The 24,143-nt window shown below is 39.8% G+C and overlaps 1 protein-coding gene across 2 annotated transcripts in view; it reads left to right on the plus strand.

The window, feature by feature from the left end:
- DIPK2B (divergent protein kinase domain 2B) overlaps positions 1 to 24,143 on the plus strand; it is a 51,009-nt gene that overhangs the window by 21,105 nt on the left and 5,761 nt on the right. For both annotated transcript variants that reach the window (XM_075198172.1, XM_075198173.1), the window contains exon 2: positions 2,868 to 3,132. In XM_075198172.1, the coding sequence (XP_075054273.1) occupies positions 2,868 to 3,132 (265 nt within the window). The remainder of the gene's footprint in view (positions 1 to 2,867; positions 3,133 to 24,143) is intronic.

The following is a 24,143-nucleotide window of genomic DNA, read 5'->3' on the forward strand; positions in this document are numbered from 1 at the left end:
CACCTATTCAATTTACAGTCTCTCCTACTACTACTCCAAACTCCTCTTCTTTCTCCATCATCCTATTCCTCCCTTCCCAATTATGATTTCCCCTTCACTACTTCCCTCCTTGCTAGTCTGTACACAGGAGCTGTTTTGTCTCCTGCAACCACCATACTCACCAGCCTACATAAATTAAAAAAAACCTCACACCCACAAATCCTCCTCGCATGTCCTCTTTCTCACCCTGCCCCTTCTCATGATTGCTGGTAATATCTCGCCTAACTCTGGGCCCTGTACAATCCCCATTATCTGCTCACGCTCCTCACTCCACACCAAACCTTTCCTCCATCCCATACTTTCAATCCCGCAAACCTTATCCACATATCTCCACTTTCCTCTCTTCCCTTCTCCTGTGCACTATGGAACTCCAGATCTGTTTTTAACACCTCCTCTGACACTACATCTCCTGCAGCTCTCTCCTATGAGGGACTCTCCCTCAGCCACACTCCCAGACCCAGAGCGAGACAAGGTGGTGGAGTAGGCATTCTACTCTCTCCAAGCTGCACCTTCCAAGTCATATTCTCTGAACCCTCCCTCTCATTCTCTTCCATCAAAGTCCACACTACCCGTCTATTATCCTCTCCACCTTCGTGTTGCTGTCATGTATCACCCCCAGGTCCAGTTTCCCAATTCCTTGACAAATTTGTGGCCTGCCATACTTATTTCCTATCCCTTGACTTGTCTACACTCTTACAAGGCGATTTCAACATTCCCATTGATAACCCCACTGTCTCTTCTGCCACTAAACTTCTTTCACTTACTTCCTCCTTTGGTCTCTCCCAATGGACCTCATCTCCCACCCACTGTGATGGGCACTTCCTTGACCTTGACTTCTCCCGCTAATGCTCCATCTCCAGTTTCTCCACTTTAGCCTTCCCCACCCTCCGATGATCCAACCCCTAGCCATGGCACACCAAACAGACCGGCTATTTACAAAAGTGCTCCCACACTGCAGAGTCTCTCATTCCTATCCTGATTTCCTCCACTAAATTCATCCATTCATCTTACAGCACTGCCCTTTCAATTGCCAAGCAATTATTCTTTAAATCTCGAATATCCACCCAGTCTTCTAATCCAAGTCGACTCTTTGCCACCTTCAACTCACTTCTCTGCCCACCTGCACCTCCTCCTCCTTCCTCCCTCACTGCCTGTGATTTTGTCACCTTTTTTAAAGACAAAATTAACACCATTCGACAAGATATTTCCTCATGCCAAATTCCACTCACTCTATCCACCTTTACCTACACTCCCAAATCCACCCTTAATTCATTCTCTCCAGTAACTGAAGACGAAGTTTCTGCACTCATTTTATCATCTCACCCTACAACCTGTTCACTCGACCCTATTTCCTCCCAACTTCTCCACTCCCTCTCCTCCACTGCATGCCCACCTCTAACTCACCTCTTCAACCTGTCTCTCTCCACTGGCACATTTCCATCCTCCTTTAAACATGCGCTCATCTCACCTATTCTAAAAAAAAATCTCTCGATCCAGCCTCTCTCTTCAACTACCGCCCTATTTCTCTCCTCCCCTTTGCCTCCAAACTACTTCAGCGATTAGTGTACAAACGCCTGGCTCACTTTCTCTCCTCTCATTCCATTCTCGACTCTCTGCAATCAGGCTTCCACCCCCAACATTCCACTGAAACTGCTCTCACAAAAGTGACCAATGATTTACTTACTGTAAAATGTAAGGGTAATTTCTCCATACTCATTCTCCTGGACCTCTTTGCTGCTTTTGATAATGTTGGCCACCCTCTTCTCCTACACACCCTTTACTCCATTGGCCTTCATGACACTGTTCTTTCCTGGTTCACTTCCTAACTATCTAACCGCTCCTTTAGTGTATCTACCTCTGACACATCCTCTCCTCCACTCCCACTGTCTGTTGGAGTGACACAAGGCTCTGTTCTTGGCCCTTTATTTTTTCATTGTACACATCTTCTCTTGGGGCACTAATTCGCTCATTCGGCCTCCAATACCACCTCTAGGCTGATGACACCCAAATTTTTATTCTATTTAAAGCGGCAATGACGCTTTAAATAGCGACTTATATGTTTCTCTATTTAAAGCGGCAATGTCGCTTTCTCTATTTAAAGCGGCAATGCTGCTTTAAATAGAGAAAAGTTTAAGAAATAGAGATAATTTTAAGTCTCTATTTAAAGTGTCACTGCCGCTTTAAATAGAGAAAAGTTTAAAAAGCTATGGCAACTGATGTGCACAGAAAGTGCTGTTTTTGCCAGGGTTCGGAGTGTAACACAACTAGGTCGATCATCTCTATTGTCACTTTTCTCGTTAGTCTGCATTTGCTTTTTATAGTCATTGTGCAGATCGGATTTTTTCTGTCGGTGTACTCGTCGCCGGTGCTATCGCAATCATTCTGATGACTACCACCGATATGAGGTTTAAAGCTCTACCTGATATGTGAATCTGGTCATTCTCACTTTATAGAAGCCTCTGCATCTTGATCTTTCCCCATTGCTAATATTTTTCACAAGCCCCTTCACCTCAAAATGGTACACTGATACATTTGGCCTCATTTAGAGTTGATAGTAAATCCAGCTAAAGGATGTAAATGTGCATTTGGACTAACCCTGTTACGATGGAAAAGGTGAAAATGCCATATTTTTTGCATGTAGGAAAATAAGGGAGGAAAGTACAACAAGATCTATGTGTTAGGAGAAATGAGTTCCTTTGAAATGTATGATAATGCTGTATATATACCTAATGAAGGGATGTGAATAAAGCTTTTCTATTGAACAATAGAAAATCTGAATATAAAATCAATTATGTTTATATTATTCTATCTGACCTTTGTCAAAATAGGTTTCAGAACTGGCTTGCTCCTCATCTTCAACTTCCATCTGATGATCTTCAGAATTACTCAGGAAACTATAGCGATGATGGGGAAAACTGGAGACCTGTTGAGATATCTCGGTTATCTAGCAAAAGCCAACATGATTTGGCCGACAGAAGAATCTGCAGCTTTTTTTCCAAGAGGAAATCCTGCAGCATAGAGGGGATACTGAGGAGGACAGAGAGGTTCCAGAAGTGGGTGACTGCAAAACGCCTAACTCCAGATTTAGTGCAAGTAAGTGTTTATTATTTATTATTTTAAACATACTTAAAGTCAATGTGCACTACAGGAGACTGTGGAAATATTTAATGCTTATGAAAACATATCTGTTTTAAAATTCCAGTTTCTGAATTTAATAGGACAGATTGAATCTTGGCCATCAAAGTGAAGCCAAATGGTTCACATTAATAAAAGCAGATAGATGAAACATATATATTAAGTGTTTCTCTATACAGGTACTGTAGAGCAATAAGGGACTGTCGTAGGACAGTTTTTATGAAATGTATGTGTGAAGATGTTCCTACATGCTCCACATCACTCTTATAGTTTGTCATTTGACTACATCGGCCTGCCTATTGACATCTCTCGTAGTTTATTGTTATGATGTCGTAACTGCTGTCTTCTTTTCTTTCCACTCTGCAAAATATGCTTGTAAAATATTCTCCAAAATAAAAACTGTTGTTCTGACTGCAGTAATACAGTACTGTAAGGGGCGATGAAGCACAAGTTCATAAAATTTTATAATATCTTTTTAGCAAATATAGGCACTAATAACAAAGTTTTACAGTTTACTGTGGACCACTTTTACTTTATATGATATTCAAATTAAATTATACTTTGCTTATTTAAGCATTGCAAAATAAAAATACATAAATACATTTATTGTAGTAACATGCATATGTGTGTGTGTGTGTGTGTGTGTGTGTGTGTGTGTGTGTGTATGTGTATATATATATATATATATATATATATATATAATGTGTGTATGTGTGTGTGTGTGTGTGTGTGTATATGTTGTTATGTGCGAATTGTCGCTAACCAATAACGATTGTCGAACCTCGATTTGTGTTTCCAAAGCACAAAGATTTATTCGCAATAAGTAGAATAATATGCTCAAGCGAAGTAATAGTTAATACAGCCGTTACTTATCGCAGACGCTCTGGATCCAGTGCAGTCATTCAATCCTGAAGTCTGGGGACAAGATGTCTGCATGCTGGATCACAAGCTGCTGCTTATATACACAATCAAATACAGTAATACAATGAAGATGGTATAGCTTGCATTTATTGGTCCAGGTCTCAGGAATGTCCAAGGGGTTGTCAATCATTGGCTGGTTCATCCTAAGGAATCCAAAGGAGGGGGTCATCTCTGCAGGGGGTATGCTCTGCTCTTCCTGCCAAGATTCCTTAGTCTTAAGTAGTTCATAATTCCCTATCATTCATAACTTGTGTATGCACTCTGCGATTCCCTCGCAGAGTGAACCAAACAGTAGGATATGTAACAAGGTTCATTATGATACCACTCATGATGTTATTCCTTCAACCCGTTCCGTGTATTTCACTAATATGCATGTAACTATGATATAATATATAAATACTACTATATTTCGACATAACTGACTATGTGTTGCAACTACCATTAATGTGTACTATTTTATAAGTATGCGTGTTTGTGCGAATGTATGGTAAAAGACCAATTACTGTTGCTGCCACGTGTAGTGGATGCGTACGCCCTTTCACGCCGTAGCGTGCCCTTGTACGTCGATGCGTACCGTACGCATATTTTCAGACAAAGACAACCAAGTTTGCTAGACTTTAATTGAAATGACTTTATCCAATTAGCTGACTTCGACAATGTATATATATATATATATATATATATATATATATGTGTGTGTGTGTATATGTATATATATATATATATATATATATCTATATATACATACATGTATAAATACACACACACAAACACAATCGGTGGCTAGTATATCAGGTAACACCTTACTAGTACTGGTCTGGTACTAGTATCTGGAGTTAGGCGTTTTGCAGTCACCCACTTCTGGAACCTCTCTGTCCTCCTCAGTATCCCCTGCCCCCTGAACAGCCTGAATTATTTGTGACATGGATTCAACAAGGTGCTGGAAACATTCGTCAGAGATTCCGGTCCATGTTGAAATGATAACATCACACAGTTGCTGCAGATCTGTCTGCTGTACCATGCTGCGAATTTCCCATTTCACCACATCCCAAAGGTGCTCTTTTGGATTGAGATCTGTGATGTCCATTGGAGTACACAGAACTCATTGTCATGTTTGTGGAACTAGCTTGAGATGACGTGTACTTTGTTACATGGCTGTTATCTTGCTGAAAGTAACCATTAGATGATGGGTAAACTATGGCCATAAATGTATGCACATGGCCACATGGTAAGCAACAATCCTCAGGTAGGCTGTAGCATTTAAAAAATGCTCTCGTGGTATTAAAGGGCCTAATGTGTGTTGAGAAAACATTCCCCACACCATTATACCACTACCAGCCTGTACCATTGACACAAGGCAGGATGGTTTCATGTACTCATGTCATTTACACCAGATTCTGACCTTACCATCTGCATGTTGCAGTAGAAATCAAGAATTGTCAGGCCAGGGGATGTTCTCTTCAACTGTCCAGTTTTGGGGAGCCTGTGCCCACTGTAGTTTCAGTTTCCTGTTCTTAGCTGACAGGAGTGGAACCCATTGTGGTCTTCTGATGCTGTAGCCCATCCACTTCAATCTGCCACCAACAATCATTCCACGAACGATCAAACTCTCTTAGATCACATTTCTTCCCCAATCTGGTGTTTGGTCTGAACAACAACTGTACTTCTTGACCAAGTCTGTATGCTTTTATGCATTGAGTTGCTGCCACATGAATATATATCGTTATTTTTATAATGATGAATAACAGTTAGAAATATTGTTTAGATTTTATTGTGGCTTGTTTTAAATTCCTAAAATAAATGAGTCTAATCTGAAGACATAAATACCTACTCATACGTATGCTTATTGCTTCTGAACTAAATCATTAGTCAATATTGTTTCCCTTTTTTTGCCTATATGTTTCCTCGATGTAGTGGCATTGTGAAATAAAAAGTTGACAATAGGTACAAATTCGCTTTTGCAGCCACTTTTATGTGGGTATGTATCAAAGCATTTCCCCATATATTTTTTTATATACAGCTGGATTCAAGGTGTAGAAGTGTGGAGTATGGGCTAAACACAAAGCAGGGCAAGTCTGGAAAATGAAATCTGAATTATTTGCCTAATTCTTCATAGCAATGTAAGACTACTATCTCTACTGCTAAACCAGTTATGGACCTGCTGTGATCCTCGATTTGCACAAGTGCACCTAGATATATGTCACTGTGCATAGGTATACAGCAGCAGGTATTAGCATTTGTGGAGAAGCACAAGTTTGCGTGGGGTCCTTGGAGGAGGGGTTGAGCTGAGCAAGGGCATAACTTGAAAAGTAAGGTTGTACGACTAGTTTTGCAGAGTAGTGCAGGATTCAGATTTTCTTGTGCAGAATACGATTATTCAATTAAGATGAAGGAATGGAGAAGGTGCATTTTTAGAGGCGTTGCTTGTAGATGGATGCACAACCATATACACTCACTCCTCAAAGGACTTGAATTTTGCACACATTTATCATACGTTTATTGGGAACGGCATTGTGCTTCCATGTTACACTTCAACATCAGACTGCATCTCCAAACGCGCAATGAGGATGTAATACAAAGCTTCACAGGCGTCTTTGTGCCCCCTTACTCTTATGATTCATTTAAGCCACAAATTATGCTAAACCAAACAGTAAGTTAGGAGAAATACAGATAAGTTAATTTTATTGAAAGGTATGGTAACAGTGGTAGAAGGTTGGATGATGTGACATTTATACATTTGTCCTGTGTTCCTCTGAAGAGTCTAAAAACTGCAAAACACTTTTTTAAATTGAAAGTCATTCATTTTTTTATAAGATAGACAAATGAAAGGAAACATCTGATTGGTTGTTATGGGGTTCACAATTTAAATAAGCTGATTTGTGTTTGTTCATTTCACCATTCAAAATGATTTTGCTGATACATTTTATTTTATTTTGTATGTCTTTAATTCATAACATATATAGGAGTCAACTTTCTCCTAAAGCTAGAAAACAATTTATAGCTCAAACGTTTTATCCAAAGCCACACTAAATTCACAAGCCATATTTATCTGAACATAATACATAAACACAGTGCAATTATATTAAAAAGACATAAGCAACAACATACATTTGACACTAGGGCTTTAATACTGAAAGAGCGTTATGTGAAAGATTCCCTTCAAGAAATGTGTCATGGCAGTTTAACTTAACAATCTGTTAAGTATGCATTTTAGATAGTTATTGTTTGTTCTTGCTATTTTAGTGACATTTCTTAATTCACTTTTGTAAATATTTTGATTGCTGGTATTTACATTGAATTTGCTTAAGAATCTTATAGTAATTACAGAACTAGCTAATGAGGACATGTGCAAAATGCAATTAACATAATTTTGAGAAAAAGAGTCTTGGCTATATAACATCTTCAAGTTACATTTCCTGAAAAGACAAGCTGTTTGCTTTTCAGCAATTTAGTGTAAGATGTACTTGATGTGATTGGAATATGACTGAAGTATTTATTTATACAAGAATGACACATTTGTTTAAAAATAGTCAACTATTAGTAACAATGAATTTAACAGGAGCTTTCAACAAAAAAGTGGCATGCAATCAATGTACTAATTGCGACTGGACTTGAGATGTCACATCCTGTATGTTTAATACAATTCGGCATGTTACTTTATAAAAAGAGGTGCTCTTTTCCCCCATTTACCACTAACATTGCCAATCGGAACACCTCTGTATGATCCTGCCTGAGTAACACCGAACTTACCATATATGAATTTAGTGTGGCGTAATGCAGGGTGTTCAAACTCAGTCCTGAAGAGCAACCAACAGCTCATGTTTTCAGGATTTCATTAATCATGAGTTAATCTATTTTTCTAGGTCCCTCTATTTTCTATAGACACAAATCCTGAAAACATGACCCGTTGGTAACTCTTCAGGACTGAGTACCTCTGGTATAATATATCCCCTAATGTGCTAGAGTGAAATTAGAAAGACACGAAGGAATAGGCCACTACCCTTACAACACAACGGCACATTACACAGAAGTATTAAGAAACAACATATAAATAACCATATTGTCACGGTTTCATTGGAATTAGATCCCGGGTCTGTCTAGTTTGGCGCTACTCTAAGGTGCTGATTCTAACGAGCAGATGGTCTTCACCAGGGACCCCCGCAAGGAGATGTGGTCTTTGCGGCATCTGCTCCGCAATTCGCTGCTCTCACTGGTAGTACTAAGTGAGACCGTAAGAGGAGACCGGTACTAAAGATGGCAGATGGCACACTGGAATGGTGGAGATAAACCGGAGGTGTGATAGTCTGCGGATGGCAAATTTATCACTGGAATGGTGGAGATACACAGGAGGTACAATAGTCTGCGAATGGCAGATTTACCACTGGTATGGTAGAGATGCACAGGAGGTGCTATAGTCTGCGGATGGCAGATATACAACTGTTTTGGTGGAGTTGCACAGGAGGTGCAATAGTCTGCGGAGAGAAATCACAGGAGGTAACTGGAGCCACGTCTAACACCTATGGCAGGTGACCAAAAGAACAGGCACTGAGTAACAGAAGGAAGTGCCTTTTATAGTAGGAGACAAATAAGGCAGCAAATGAATGAACAGCAGAAGGAATAAGATGATCGGGTCTGCGTATGTGCAGACCCGACGGGAAGATGGAGCCCGGCCAGGACAGAAGAGCTGTCAGCGGTGAGCCAAAAAGCGTGCCAGGCTTCGGGTATGGAAGCCGAATTCCCGGCGCATGACACATGTTTTCAGTGACAGATTCTTATAGGGGCATTTAAATACACCATAAGCTTAAAAAAACGATAAATGGTGCTTTGGGTAAGAGGTTTGCTGTGAATTCAAATTAATTTGGTTAAGTATTTTTTTGTTTTGTTACTTGGAGGAGCTGATGATCTCGCTCCCAAAGAGGAGATGTCCAGGCTAAGGCCTGGCCTGAAAACAAGGAAATTATATATGGTTGCAACTCAAATTGAAAGGAGCATTGACTGAGGAAGTCCCAACATGATTTGGGGTCCCCATCAAATTTGAAGAAGAGGGTATCCGCAGAGTATTAGAAGAAGCGGCTACTGAAGAATTCTGATTGCTTTAGTAGGTGATCAGGTATTAAAAAGCTATGTGGTTTAAGAGCCAACGAACTAAAACTGTCCAGGACCCATGGTTATTATTAGTTGACATTTATTTTATGCACTGATCTTTGTCTATGTTTGTATGGATATGTAAGTGTATGTGTATATATCTATATATATCATCGTCATCATCACCATTTATTTATAGCACCACTAATTCGGCAGCGTTGTACAGAGAACTCATTTACATCAGTCCCTGACCCATTGGAGCTTGCAGTCTAAGTTCTCTAACACACACACATACAGACAGACAGAGAGAGAGACTAGAGTCAATTTTGATAGCAGCCAATACACCTACTAGTATGTTTTTGGAGTGTGGGAGGAAACCGGAGCATTCAGAGGAAACCCACGCAAACACAGGGACAACATACAAACTCCACTCAAATAAGGCCTTGGTTGGGAATTGAACTCATGACCTTAGTGCTGTGAGGCAGAAGTGCTAACCAGTGAGCCACCGTGTTGCCTATATATATATATATATATATTGTGACATAATCAAGGGACTAGGTACCATCTCCTGGGGAAGATGGCAACGAACAGCAGCAGTAAGCCGCACAAATACAAAGGTTTCAGTTGAAAGCCACAGCTAGTTTTATTCACCAGCATGCAAACAAAACATAACAAACAAAATCCTAAAAGTCTGGCTACTAACTGATACATTTGTGGAGGCCCTCTCTCCTGTGCAGGACCTTATGTCCGGAAAAAAAATCAAACATGTATTGTTTCTCACCACAGCAGAGTGTCTCAGGAGGCAATTCACCTCCTCCCCAAGTCTGAGACAATCAGTGCATATTCTAGCTGCCTTTTCAAAGGCATCTCACAGAATGGAGCTGATGTATGGAGCATATCCTTCTCTTCTCCGTACATAACACCATGAACCCTTACCATGTTTTGTTAGTGCAAGGAAATACCCTGTGGGAAGCTTTACCCACACATCTACACATTCTCCCTGGTGTTTTAACGTACACAATGCTGGAAGCCTGGGACACATACCTCTGCCATTTAGCCTCCTTCCAGTGACTCTGTCACAATATGTATATGCATATATGTATGTATATATATATATATGTATGTACATATATGTATGTACATATATATATGTACATCTATATATACTGTATCTCTCTCTCTTTCTCTATATCATACCTGCTGAATTCTTGAAGTCGGCGTCTGGGAGCTGCCGGGGGAGTAAGGGGGTGGAGCTCAGCAAATAGCGTCATTTTGGACCAGCACCCGCAACATAATGACGCAACCACATCATTTTACAGCGTGGGCTGGGGTCAAATGCTGCGATTCCCTGAGAATCGCTTCCTTTTTCAGTTTAATTCCAACATCACTAGGAAGTGGGCAGATACGGGAGGCTGCTATACTCTCTAATGACATTCTGAGAAAGTTGGCATATATATACAAGTTAACCCGTGCATTATACTCATGCATTCTAGTCAAATCAAGCTACTTAAGGTGTTAAAAAGGTTCTTGTCATGCATTTGGGCCTAGCCCAGGCCTCCTCAGGGGAAGAGCGTTACTTCCCGACGCAAGCGCCCTTTTTTAACGTGGTTTTGTCCACATGTCACCACCTCATCATTTTTCTCCATCACCTCATCCTTCATCTTTATCGCGACATCTATCCAGATGTCTATCCAGACACAGGGATCTCTCTCAGCAGTCCTGAGTATCACACTCCTCTCGCTCTGTCACCCCCAGCAACCACCAACCACTCCCCACTGTCACCCCCGGCAACCACCGACCACTCCCAACTGTCACCCCCGGGCAACCACCAACCACTCCCAACTGTCACACCCGGCAACCACCAACCACTCCCAACTGTCACTTCTCCTTCAAGAAATATATAGGTCAGTGTATAACTCTGCCCAGCAGGTGGCACTGCAGCTTGATTTTTTTTTTTTTTCACACACGCCACTAGGCATTTACATAGTAGATATAAGTAATGAAGGCTTTCTTCCATGGGTCTCAATGAGGGAGAATAGATCCTCTGACTCATTCTTTACAGTCCCGAAACCAGCTAATGCTGCAGGAGTTTGGCTCTACCTCCAGCACATGCTAAACATTCTCATTCCCTCCAGCAAAGCTGCAGACCTGTATATATATATATATATATATATATATATATATGTATATTAATATATATATATATATATATATATATATATATAAGTAAATATATTATATATATATATATATATATATATATATATATATATATATATATACAAGTTAACCCGTGCATGATACTCATGCATTCTAGTCAAATCAATCTACTTAAGGTGTTAAAAAGGTTCTTGTCATCTTCATCGCCACACACACATGCCGCTAGGCTTTTATATATTAGATAATGCTAAGAATTTAGTAGGTCAGTGTAGTATATAACTCCGCCCAGCAGGTGGTGCTGCAGCTTGAGCACTCTGTCACCCGGTAGTTTTTTCCACACACACACACACACACTAACACAGCATGTGTGTTCATGAGGTAAAATTACCTCACAAAAATGAGTTTGAGCCCTCAACTCGTAAATTTAGCCTTTACTACCTCTCTCACGGGGGGAAGGGGGGATGATGGAAGTTAACTGACTTCACTATTATAATTTTTTTGTCAAATAATGTCAGTATACCAAATTTCAGGTCAATTGGATGAGCCCTTTCTGAGAAAATAGTTTTTTCCACACACAAACTAACACACGCCGCTAGGCTTTTATATATTAGATAATGTTAAGAATTTAGTAGGTCAGTGTAGTATATAACTCCGCTCAGCAGGTGGCGCTGCAGCTTGAGCACTCTGTCACCCGGTAGTTTTTTCCACACACACACTAACGCACGCCGCTAGGCTTTTATATATTAGATATATATATATATATATATATATTTATTTTTTTTATATATATTAGGGACTGTTTGATCAGAGACTGAGTTTAATGCAACTTATCGACTCCTTGTGAAGATCTCATACTTTCCAGCTCACCCCTGCCTATTACCTTTGTGACCGCCACACAAGCAACTCACAGGAGCAGTAACACTTGCCTGCCGCTATATATATATATATATATATATATATATATATGTATATATATATATATATACTGTGTGTGTGTATATATATATATATATATATATATATATACAAGTTAACCTCATGCATTTTTTTGTCAAATAATGTCAGTATACCAAATTTCAGGTCATTCGGATGAGCCCTTTCTGAGAAAATTGTTTTTTCCACAGACACACACACACACTAACACACGCAGCTACACATGCAGGGGCGGTTCTAGAAAATGTTTGTTCCCCGGGGGGATGTTAGGGCGGGGCGATTTAGGCCCCGCCCTCTTTTCGACTTCTGAGGCTGCCGGGGGCTGCACAGTATGTGCAGGTCCGCTCGGCAGTGACAGGCAGGGACAGTGTGCTGCCCGACTGCTCTGATTGTGTTTAAAACACAATCAGAGCAGCCGGGCAGCACACTGTCACTGCCAAACGGACCTGCACATACTGTGCAGCCGTCGGCAGCAAACCCCTGCTAGGGGGGGGCGATTGCCCCGATCGCACCCCCCTGGATCCGCCACTGTACACATGTGTGTTCATGAGGTAAAATTACCTCACGAAAATGAGTTTAACCCCTCAACTCGTCAATAATGTCAGTATACCAAATTTCAGTCCTTCTTGAGGGTTTTTTTCCACACACACTAAGAATTTAGTAGGTCAGTTAACCCGTGCATGATACTCATGCATTCTAGTCAAATCAAGCTACTTAAGGTGTTAAAAACTCCCCACTGTCACCCCCGGCAACCACCAACCGCTCCCAACTGTCACTTCTCCTTCAAGAAATATATAGGTCAGTGTATAACTCTGCCCAGCAGTGTGGCGCTGCAGCTTGGTTTTTGTTTTTTTCACACACAGACAGACTAACACACGCCACTAGACATTTATATTATAAATATATATATATATATATATATATATATTAATGTGTATATATATATATATATATATATATATATGTATAAAAAAGATGGAGGAGGAGGCGCACAATAGTGTAGTATGATAATAAAAAATGGAATTACACACGAATCCGCAGTAGGACTTTAGCACCAGTGAAAAGGAAACCAGAGACCATAATGCATCACCCAAGTAAAGTGATAAGGATGTATGCGTACCAGAAGTAAGAACTTTATAGCTTAGCTCAGACATGATCACATGAACTAAATATCAGGTCCCTCAGCATAGGAAGAAAACACCCGATTCACACTTGTGCAGGTGTATGCGTACCAGAAATAAAAACTTTTCCGCTTATCTGTAATATTGTTCCACAGATCATCACGATCGGGTCACACTCTTTCCATTAGCAGGATACAAAGCAAATTGCCTCAAACGACAGAGTAGACAAAGGACCAAGGGTGTAATATCTCAATATACACTTTATTAAAAAATATAGTAGCCACTTACATGTCAAGTAGCAGATAGTGAACCTATCTGGAAAGGACCACTTTCCAACAAGATAGGGACAGCAACAGAACAGCAACCAAATATTCTCAACGCCTTTCGTCTCGCTCCCGCACACCCCGCTCTGTTCTCTTTGTCCCAAGCTCCATATATATATATATATATATATATATATATACACACACACAAAGGAAGAAGAAGGAACAAGGCACCTAATAGTGCTGTAATCAGGAAGTATTGCCTAATACGAACAGTTATGCATAACAGATATGTGAGTCAATAGAGGACGTCCCAAATTGCCAAACTTGTATCTCGAAGGGCTTTGTCACATAATGCTGTAAATTAGAAAAAGGCATAACCAGAGATAGTGTGATAACGTTTTGGCAGAATATTTTTACAAAACCCCATCCCACAGATAATGCTTAAGTGTAGCAGATAAAAAGAAAATAGAGCTTATCTGTATCAATCCTCGGTACTGCTATACGTCTTGGTATAGCTAAATACCAGAGAAAACAGATAATGTCATAATCCTCAAATATAACAGTTAAGGAAGTAAAAGAGAAACACATAAAGGAAAAACATTAACTCTTGCAAAGTTTGGTGTCATGCGTCAATGTGTGATTGGGTCAGACCAAGCAGTAAACTTTGCCCGAGAAGGGAACACACCCGAACTTAGCAGATCCGAGTATCGAGCCCAGTCGGCTCAGTACTTTCGCGCACCCTCAGAATTGAAAACGAGGCAAACATCATTGTTATGTTGTCTGATCTTGCGAGTTTTGGCTTCTATAAGTACCGCTCTCCACGGCGATCCAGTGCCATTTCACAAAGGGACACAGATGGGGTAGCACAGTTCTTGGCAGTGTCTAGTGCAGTTGGGCAGCGTCATAGGTAGAAAAGAAAGAGGAGGTGTAGCAGTGTTCTCCAAAGTCTCCAGTGACATTCAGGAGAGCTCCATTGCTCCATTGCTAATTGTCATTGCTAAAATAGAAATAATCTGTCTGGCAGGCTTGGTCTTCTAAATCTGTAGTCCCATTATAATGTCTTATATAGATAACACACAAAGAGAAGAGGTCCATTGCTCCATTCCTAATTGTCGTTGCTGAAATACAAATAATAGGGCTGGCACTTTTGGTCTATATCTGAGGTCAAATTGTATGGTGATATATAGCTAACATGCAAACAGGAGAGTCTCATTGCTAATTGTCATTGCTGACATAGAAATAATAGGGCTGGCAGTCTTGGTCTTCTAAATCTGCAATCAAATTGTACAGTGATTTATAGGTAACACACAAAGAGGAGAGGTCCATTGCTCCATTCCTAATTGTCATTTCTGAAATAGAAATAATAGGGCTGTCAGTCTTGGTCTTCTAAATCTGCACTCAAATTGTACGGTGTTATATAGGTAACACACAAAGAGGAGAGGTGCATTGCTCCATTGCTAATTGTCATTAAAGAAATAAAAATAATAGGGCTGGCACTCTTGGTCTAAATCTGCAGTCAAATTTTACGGTGTTATATAGCTAACATGCAAACAGGAGAGCTCCATTGCTAATTGTCATTGCTGAAATAGAAATAATAGGGCTGTCAGTCTTGGTCTTCTAAATCTGGAGTCAAATTTTACGGTGTTATATAGCTAACATGCAAACAGGAGAGCTCCATTGCTAATTGTCATTGCTGAAATAGAAATAATAGGGCTGTCAGTCTTGGTCTTCTAAATCTGCAGTCAAATTGTACGGTGTTATATAGCTAACATGCATCCAGGAGAGCTCCATTGCTAAGTGTCATTGCTGAAATAGAAATAATACGGCTGTTAGTCTTGGTCTTCTAAATCTGAAGTCAAATTGTACGGTGTTATATAGGTAACACACAAAGAGGAGAGGTCCATTGCTCCATTCCTAATTGTCGTTACTGAAATACAAATAAAAGGGCTGACACTTTTGGTCTAAATCTGCAGTCAAATTGTACTGTGTTATATAGCTAACATGCAAACAGGAGAGCTCCATTGCTAATTGTCATTGCTGAAATAGAAATAATAGGGCTGGCAGTCTTGGTCTATATCTGCAGTCAAATTGTACGGTGTTATATGTTATATAGATAACACACAAAGAGGAGAGGTCCATTGCTCCATTGCTAATTGTCATTGCTGTAATACAAATATTAGGACTGGCAGTGTTGTTCTTAATCTTCAGTCACATTGTACTGTGTTATCAAAATGGATTCACAGCAGTACACAGAAGACAAGGAGCACCAAGCAGTTGCTGGCATCAGTCATGATTATAGTAAACCCTCTACGTCATCTGCTAAACCCTATGTTAAAGTGCATAGTGTTTTTAAGTCACGGAAACAAAAATGTAAAAAAAACACCTTTTACCTTGGTCAAGAAAAAAAGACCTGTAATCGAGGCAAAGTTTTCTGCAGAAAAAAATAAAATTGCCAACATGCCAATCCACACACGCAGTGGCAAGGAAAGAATGAGGCCTTCACCTTTCTCTATGAGTGCTAGTTCTGCAACTGTCACTGAGGCATCTTCTTGTAAGGTCAGTCATGACCAAGCAAGATCTTGTCATTCGGATTCTAAAAGTAATGTTCAAATACTTTTGCGTGTAAAAGCTGAGCTGGAAGTAAACAGTAAGACATTAGAGGAAAATGTATGTTCAGATTCAGAAATGGCACAAATCCCTGAGGAGAGTCTATCCACGAGTGCTATGTGTAATCCTAACCTTTTGTGATAGTGTACCCATAAAGAAGGCCCATTTCAGCATTTCTGCAGATGTGTGCATGAACAGCCCAAGTGCAGCCGGTGATACACAAATTGAGGATGCCACTTTGGAATTGCAACAGGATGAGGGGGATATTTGTGTAGCTGATGAGGGCGCTAATGAGGATGTTGATGAGGATCATGTTGTTTGTGTAAGTCCTGCACCAGTGGAAGCAGTTCTTGCACTTGATAAGAAGAAGGCCATTGTCAAGTCTGGGCATAAGACAAGCGAAACTGGGCAAATTAAAGATTATATGACTGTGACAGCCCACTGGGTTGGTGATTCGCCTTCACCAGCAGGAACAGCAGCAGCATGTACCCAAGTTTGTCCCATTTTTCAGAGGCAGGCTACTCTGTGTATCACCGGCTTCACTAAGAGGTATGCAGCTGACAATCTGTTACAAAAACTAAGGGATGTCATTGCAACATGGCTTATGCCGCTTGGACTCTCCTCAGGATTTGTCATTTCTGATAATGCCACTAATATTATGAGAGCATTACAGCTGGGTGAATTCCATCACATTCCCTGTTTTGCTCACACAATAAACTTGGTGGTGCAGAGCTTTTTTTAAAAAAATGACAGGGACGTGCAGGAGATGATGTCTGTGACCCGTAAAATATCTGGACATTTCCGGCATTCGGCAACAGCATGTAAGAGATTGCAGCAGCTACAAGAGCAATTTAGTTTGCCCTGCCACCAACTAAAGCAAGAGGTGCTGACAAGGTGGAATTCCACCATGTATATGCTTCTCCGGATAGAGGAACAGCGAAAAGCCATCCACGCTTACTCCACAAGCCATGACATTGGGAAAGGAGGGGGTATGTATTTTACTCAAGCACAGTGGAGAATACTTTCCGTGTTGTGCAAGGTGCTGAAACCATTCGAAATAGTCACCTGTGAAGCGAGTTAGGACATTGCTAGCTTAAGTCAAGTGATTCCCTTATTTAGACTTTTGGAAAAGCAGCTTGAGAACCTGAAGGAGGAGATTAAACAAAGCAATTACACTAAGTATATCAGACTTGTAGATCAAGTACTTTATTTGTTTCGCCAGGATCCAAGAGTTATCCTTATAAATATTGAAAACAAATCACTACATTTTGGTGACTGTGCTTGATCCAAGGTTTAAGAGCTATGTCTTCTCTTTGTTTCCAACTGACCCAGATTTGAAGAGATGCAAGGAGCTCCTGGTGAGCAAGATGACAGCTCAAGTGTTACGTGACAGGACGGCATCTCCTTCTTCAGTTTCTCAGTCAACTGCTGCTAGGAAAAAACTTTACATTCCCAAGAGACTCAGGGATGATGCAGATGACTCAGCACAACATTTTGACATCTGGTCTGGTCTAAAAGAATTGACCAAAAAACGTGACACCTATGCCATAACTCCACCTGATCCTACTATCAACATCCAAAGGATGGTGGAGGATTATTTTAATGACAGAATAGAAATAGACACATCAGACAACCCCTTTACATACTAGTAGGAAAAAAAGGGAATTTGAAGACTCATGTTGGAGACTCTCTTTGCACTGCCTAAGCTGCTCACCCTCCAGTGTGTACTCTGAAAGAGTTTTCAGCACAGCCGGGAATCTTGTCAGCGATCGATGTAGAGGGCTACTTCCTCAAAATATGGAAAAGATGATGTTCATAAAAATAAACTTCAAGTTCCACAAGGAAGGCCTTTCCCGCCAATTGCATCAAAATGCTGAGACTTCTTTAATGGTGGATTCCAGCGATTATGATTTAATAATGTGCGAGGATGATGTACAATCTGATGAGGGTGAGGATGAAGCTGAGGATGATGACAACATCTTGCCACAGTAGAGTTTATTAACAGCACTGTTACCTTAGGTGCCTTAAGGCCATTGTTAGCTTGTTTTGTGGGGGCCCAAACAAACCAAGCATATCAGCCTCAAAAGTGGTACTCCTTGTCGCTGAAGTGCTTAGTTTGTTAAAGTGTGCATGTCCTTTTTAAGATCCAACATAAGGGTGGGTTGGAGGGCCCAAGGACAATTCCATCTTGCACCACTTTTCCCTTCAGCTACTGCTGTGTGCCAAAGTTACCTACATGTGCTATATACTGTTGTGTGCTTTGCAAAAATCTTAGACACCCATTGCAGATGACTCAACACAACATTTTGACATCTGGGGCTAGATTTACTAAACTGCGGGTTGGAGATGCTGCCTAAAGCAACCAATCAGATTATAGCTATCATTTATTTAGTACATTCTACAAAGTGACAGCTAGAATCTTATAGGTTGCTATAGGCAACATCTCCACTTTTTCAAACCCACAATTTAGTAAATATACCCCCTGGTCTTGTCTACTGTAAAATAATTGACTAGAATAAGTGATACCTCTGCTGTAACTCCACCTGATCCTACTATCAACTATCAACATCCAAAGAATGGTGGAGGATTATTTTAAAACATTTTGAACGGTATAAAGACAACAGTTTTATTAACAAAGAACAATGCTGCTTGCAGAAGTCATGCAAGCATGGATGTCTAAATAGACCTGTGTATGTATTACCTTCTACTTTGCTGCTGTTTCATCAGTATTGTACAAAGTGTTTGTAATCTGCACTTTACGTAAATGGTACCTGCCTATATTATAATTTTTGGGGAATTGGGGCTGATATCTACCGCTCCTATAGAAATGCTCTGGACACTGCTAAACAAACCTACTTCCAATCTCTCATCTATGCTCAGGCTTCTAACCCCAAACGCCTCTTTAACACATTTAAATCGCTTCTGAATCCTCCCGCCCCAAATCATCCAACTACCATCAGTGCCCAGGATCTTGCTTCCTATTTCAAGGACAAAATAGATAAGATCAGACTTGAAATAGTATCATCTTCCTCGACAAGCAATCATCTCAATTCCTTTGTAGCACCCTCTGACACTCTCTCTTCATTTGATCCCACAAATGAAGAGGAAGTTTCTACTCTCTTCTCATCTTCCTACTCTACCTCCTGTCCTCTTGATCCCATTCCCTCACAAATTGGTAGGTCCCTGTATCCTGCGCTAATTCCCCCTCTAACTAAAATCTGTTATCTATCTCTTTCTACTGGTATTTTTCCATCACTATTCAAGCATGCAGTGATTACTCCCATTTTAAAAAAACTAAATTCTGACCCTAGCTCTCTCGCAAATTACTGCCCCATCTCTCAGCTCCCATGCCCCTCCGAGCTTCTCGAGAGAATTGCCTACAATCGCCTCACACACTTTCTTACAGCAAACAACCTATTGGATCCTCTTCAGTCAGGCTTTCCCTCTCAACACTCCACAGAGACTGCGCTGACCAAGGTTGTCAATGATTTGATCACAGCAAAAAGTAATAACCATTACTCTCTTCTAATTCTCCTCTCTTTCAGTGTTAATTTCTCTGGATCCACCTCTGCTCTGTTTCTTTTATCAGTTGGAGTACCACAAGGCTCAGTCCTAGATCCTCTGCTATTCTCTATCTACACCACTTCTCTTGGGAAAACTAATAAGCTCCTTTGGATTTCAGTATCATCTCTATGCGGATGATACAAAAATCTATCTATCCTCTCCTGATCTTTCACCATCTGTGTTGTCTCGCATTACTGAATGTCTTTCTGCCATTTCATCTTGGATGTCTTCTCGCCAACTCAAACTCAATCTTTTAAAAATTTAATTAATAATATTCCCACCCAAAAAAGAAGCTTCCTGCCTGACATTTCTATTTCTGTTGATAACATGACCATAAATCCCACCCCGCAAGCTCGTTGCCTAGGTGTAATCCTTGATTCACAACTGTCGTTTATTCTCCACATCAACTCTATATCTAAATCATGTTGCATACACCTAAAAAACATTTCCAGAATACGCACATATCTGACACAAGACACCGCAAAAACCTTAATTCATGCACTCATCATCTCCCTCATCGACTATTGCAATTCCCTCCTTACTGGTCTTCCCAAAGTCAGACTTGAACCCAATCTATTTTGCATGCAGTGGCTAGATTGATTGTCCTTGCAAACTATTATTCCTCTGCTGAGCCTCTCTGTCAGTCTCTACATTGGCTGCCTGTATTTCAATGAATCCAATATAAAATTCTTGTACTAACATACAAGGCCATCAACAAAAATTGCACCGACATACATTTCCTTTGTTGTCTCAAAATATCTCCCAACTCGACACCTCCGTTCTGCACAAGATCTACGTCTCTCTTCCACTCTCATCACATCCTCCCATTCTCGGTTACAGGACTTTTTCCGGGCTCCACCCACTTTGTGGAATTCCCTCCATCACACAGTAAGACTTTCCTCTAGTCTTCAAACCTTCAAGCGTTCTCTGAAAACCCACCTCCTCAGACAAGCTTATGATATTCCTCAACCACCATCTTAATCTCACTAGATTACCCTATTACCACCCTCTACACAGCTAACACAAGACAACAACCCTCTGACCAACATGACGACACACACAGCCCACTCAAAACTTTTACCATTGCATTCTAGCTGGTCCATTGTGCAATATGATGTAGCACATACCCTTGTGTTTCAAACTCCCATTGTCCTATAGATTGTAAGCTTGCGAGCAGGGTTTTCTTACCTCTCTGTCTGTATGTATTACCCAGTATTGTCTTATTAATGTTTGTTCCCAATTATAAAGCGCTACAGAATTTGCTGGCACTATATAAATAAATGTTGATGATGATGATGATGATTCGAAGCTCAGTGATGAACTTGCTTTTTGCTGTGAATTACAATGGCTTTTTTTAGTGCATTGTAAGGCACTGTGGATTGGTCTGGGTCTGATAAAAGCATGCATCCCGGGGGGGTCAGCGCTCGTCGCCATGTATTAGTTGTAGAATTACCACAGTTATCTAAGGAACGGGTGGGGAGATGAAATGAACCATAACTGAATTCATGATCCAAGGACAATTCCATCTTGCACCACTTTTCTTTTCTGCCACTGCTGTGTGGAAATGTTTCCTAGATGTGCTAGGAACTGCCGTGTGTTTGAGTCATTACTCTGTCGGTTGGCATCCAGCCAGGTCTCTGCAGTCTTTGTTTGAAAGTGTATGAAAATAATATTGTAACCTGTGAGATGGTGAAATTTGATTGCAAATGACTTGAAATTAGTATTATTGAAGTTAATAATAATGTAGGGAAAAAAAAGCAAAATTATGTGATTTTAGCAAATAAAATAGGGATTTTAGAAAAAAAATAGGAATCCAAAACCAAGCCCAAAACCAAAACATGCAAGGGCAGTTTTACCAAAACCAAAACACAAAGTTAATCCAGGTCCAAAACCAAAACCAGAACACAGGGGTCAGTGAACATTTCTAATTAATAGTACACATATATGATATGAAATAGGTTGCTAATATGGCTTTGTCACTTAAACACATTACTTTACTTTTAATTTTTAATTTAATATTTGGAGCTCCGTTAGTTGCTAGTGGGAATATCTCATTTTGACTTAAGACTGGCATATTGTGACTGTATTATATTTTGCAAAGGACTGGTGAGCATATGACATTTCTGCTGTGATTTGCTTAAATAGTAAGTAGTTTAGTTGCAACATATAGGCAAATAAAATACCCTTTTCAGTACACTTTTAATATCAGCTTTGTGGATGACATTTCAGTTTTCCAGGAACATTAAACGTAAAATGGACAATTTTACTGCCAACCCTATGATCAATATTTTTCCTTGACTTATTATTGTAAGTATTTTAAAGGACATAACCACTTTCCAACAAATGGCTTTCACTAAATATATATTAGATTCAAACAACATATTGGCCAATACATCATGCAGGTTTTAGTTTACAAGAGTCAGCGCTGCCTAGCTTCCTGTGGTTATTTGATTTCTCTGTCTGGGTAACAGACCCTGCTGTGCAGACTTGAAGGGGGTAGTTGGTCTCATCAGATATTGCTTAGTGCTGATAATGAGAGCAAGCAGTTGATGATGGTAGTTATAGGTTACTGCCACAATCATTGTGTATCATTCCGTAAGCTGCTGTGATGTCACTGCAGCCTACCCTTCCTCCACCAAGACTGCATTTTTAAGAGATAAAAAGCTAGCAAACTGCTCCTGCAACTCATCAAAGCTCCTACAAAATGCATTTCTGAGATCACAATAATAACACAAAAAACGCCTACACATTTCAATGACAGATATTATATAAAGATGGATTTACCTTTTAAAATATAATGTTAGTATAATATAGGCTTTTATTTCTTGTTTAGATAATAAAGATATCAGAAGTAATTTCAGATTTCTGTGACCCGTATAAAAGCCTCATGCTTTTGTGTGGTCATGGAAATCCTCTGTGATTTATAATATCCTTATAATCTTCAACACTGGATACATTATATAATTTACGAGGGTAATAGATTATGTAGTATAAAATCACCCTATGTTTCTAAAGATAAGATGAAATTTATAGTCTCTAGCATTCACTAGCATGCATGCCCCAGAATGCATGTTTATCTTATCTCTAGAAACCAGCTAGCATCCGGTGAAAGTGGCTTCACCTAAACCACAACACCAAGTACTATGTGTCTGGGTTTGTTATTTAGGTTAAGCTAAGTTAACTTTCCAAGAACTGCAATATTCTCCCTGGTATGCTAAAGAAAAGACAACCGACTAAGTTTGAAAACTCTTCCTTTACCTTGTTTTTTTTATCAGATAAAAACATTGATCACCAAAATACACTACGCTGGTGCCATGGTTTCTTACACATTCAGGTTGGAGGGGGGAATTAAGCTATTTTTCAAAACTGTCTGTAAGGTTCTACTGCAGTGTGGTAAAAATCATGTCCTCATTAGGAAGCAAATTTTTAAACAAAGTCAACACTAGCAACTAGAAACTTGCACACTACAATCGCTTATCCAATTTTAGACTAAATGGTGTCTTAAAGTAAAATAAGTGAAAAACATACAAAATAGACATGTTAAATATACTCCTTACAGCTTCTCAATCTACTTAGATAGAATCTAAAAAGACATGTTTATAAACACATATAAAGGTTTATTTTTGTATGCCAGTTACAGGTGTAAAAATGAGGAATCCCTGTTTTACCAGATCTTGGACATCGCTTAAGGGGGAAAAAATCCTACAGCATTTTAAAAGAGAGAAAAATATATAGTCTTTTTACATCTCTAAGCTATCTGTAATGTATTTTCTTTTCCCTGTACCTTACAGATAGCTTAGATATGTAAAAAGACTATATAATAAAATAAATTTTAATAAAATCAACAAAATATAAGAAACCAGAAGCATCACTGTAACCTTTCAGCTATCATAGGATTGTTTGCTCCATATTATTTTGTATACATTTTTGTTCTTTTTTGACTAAAGTGCACATACATGTAAGAGGTTACTAATAAGATGTGAACTTTTTTTCTAAGCATATGAGAAGTGCTTAGACGGGTTAAATATACACTACTTACAGCTTCTCAATCCATACTGGCCCGTAAGTAGAGGCCCATCCGTAAAGGGTAGTTTTCGGTACAATATATATTTATCAATATAAATTAATTAAATAATGCAAAAAACAAGCCTCACCTAAAAGATTAACACAAGGAGACAAGTCACTGACGTCCACTAGGCTAACATATCCATCACGTGTAATACTTTGTGCTGCTGTGAGAGGTTGTTTTACACACTGCCCCCCTCATCACACTGTGCCCCTTATCACACTGTGCTCTTCATTACACCACTCT

This window comes from Mixophyes fleayi, chromosome 2 (genome assembly GCF_038048845.1).
Source record: "Mixophyes fleayi isolate aMixFle1 chromosome 2, aMixFle1.hap1, whole genome shotgun sequence".
NCBI lineage: Eukaryota > Metazoa > Chordata > Amphibia > Anura > Limnodynastidae > Mixophyes > Mixophyes fleayi.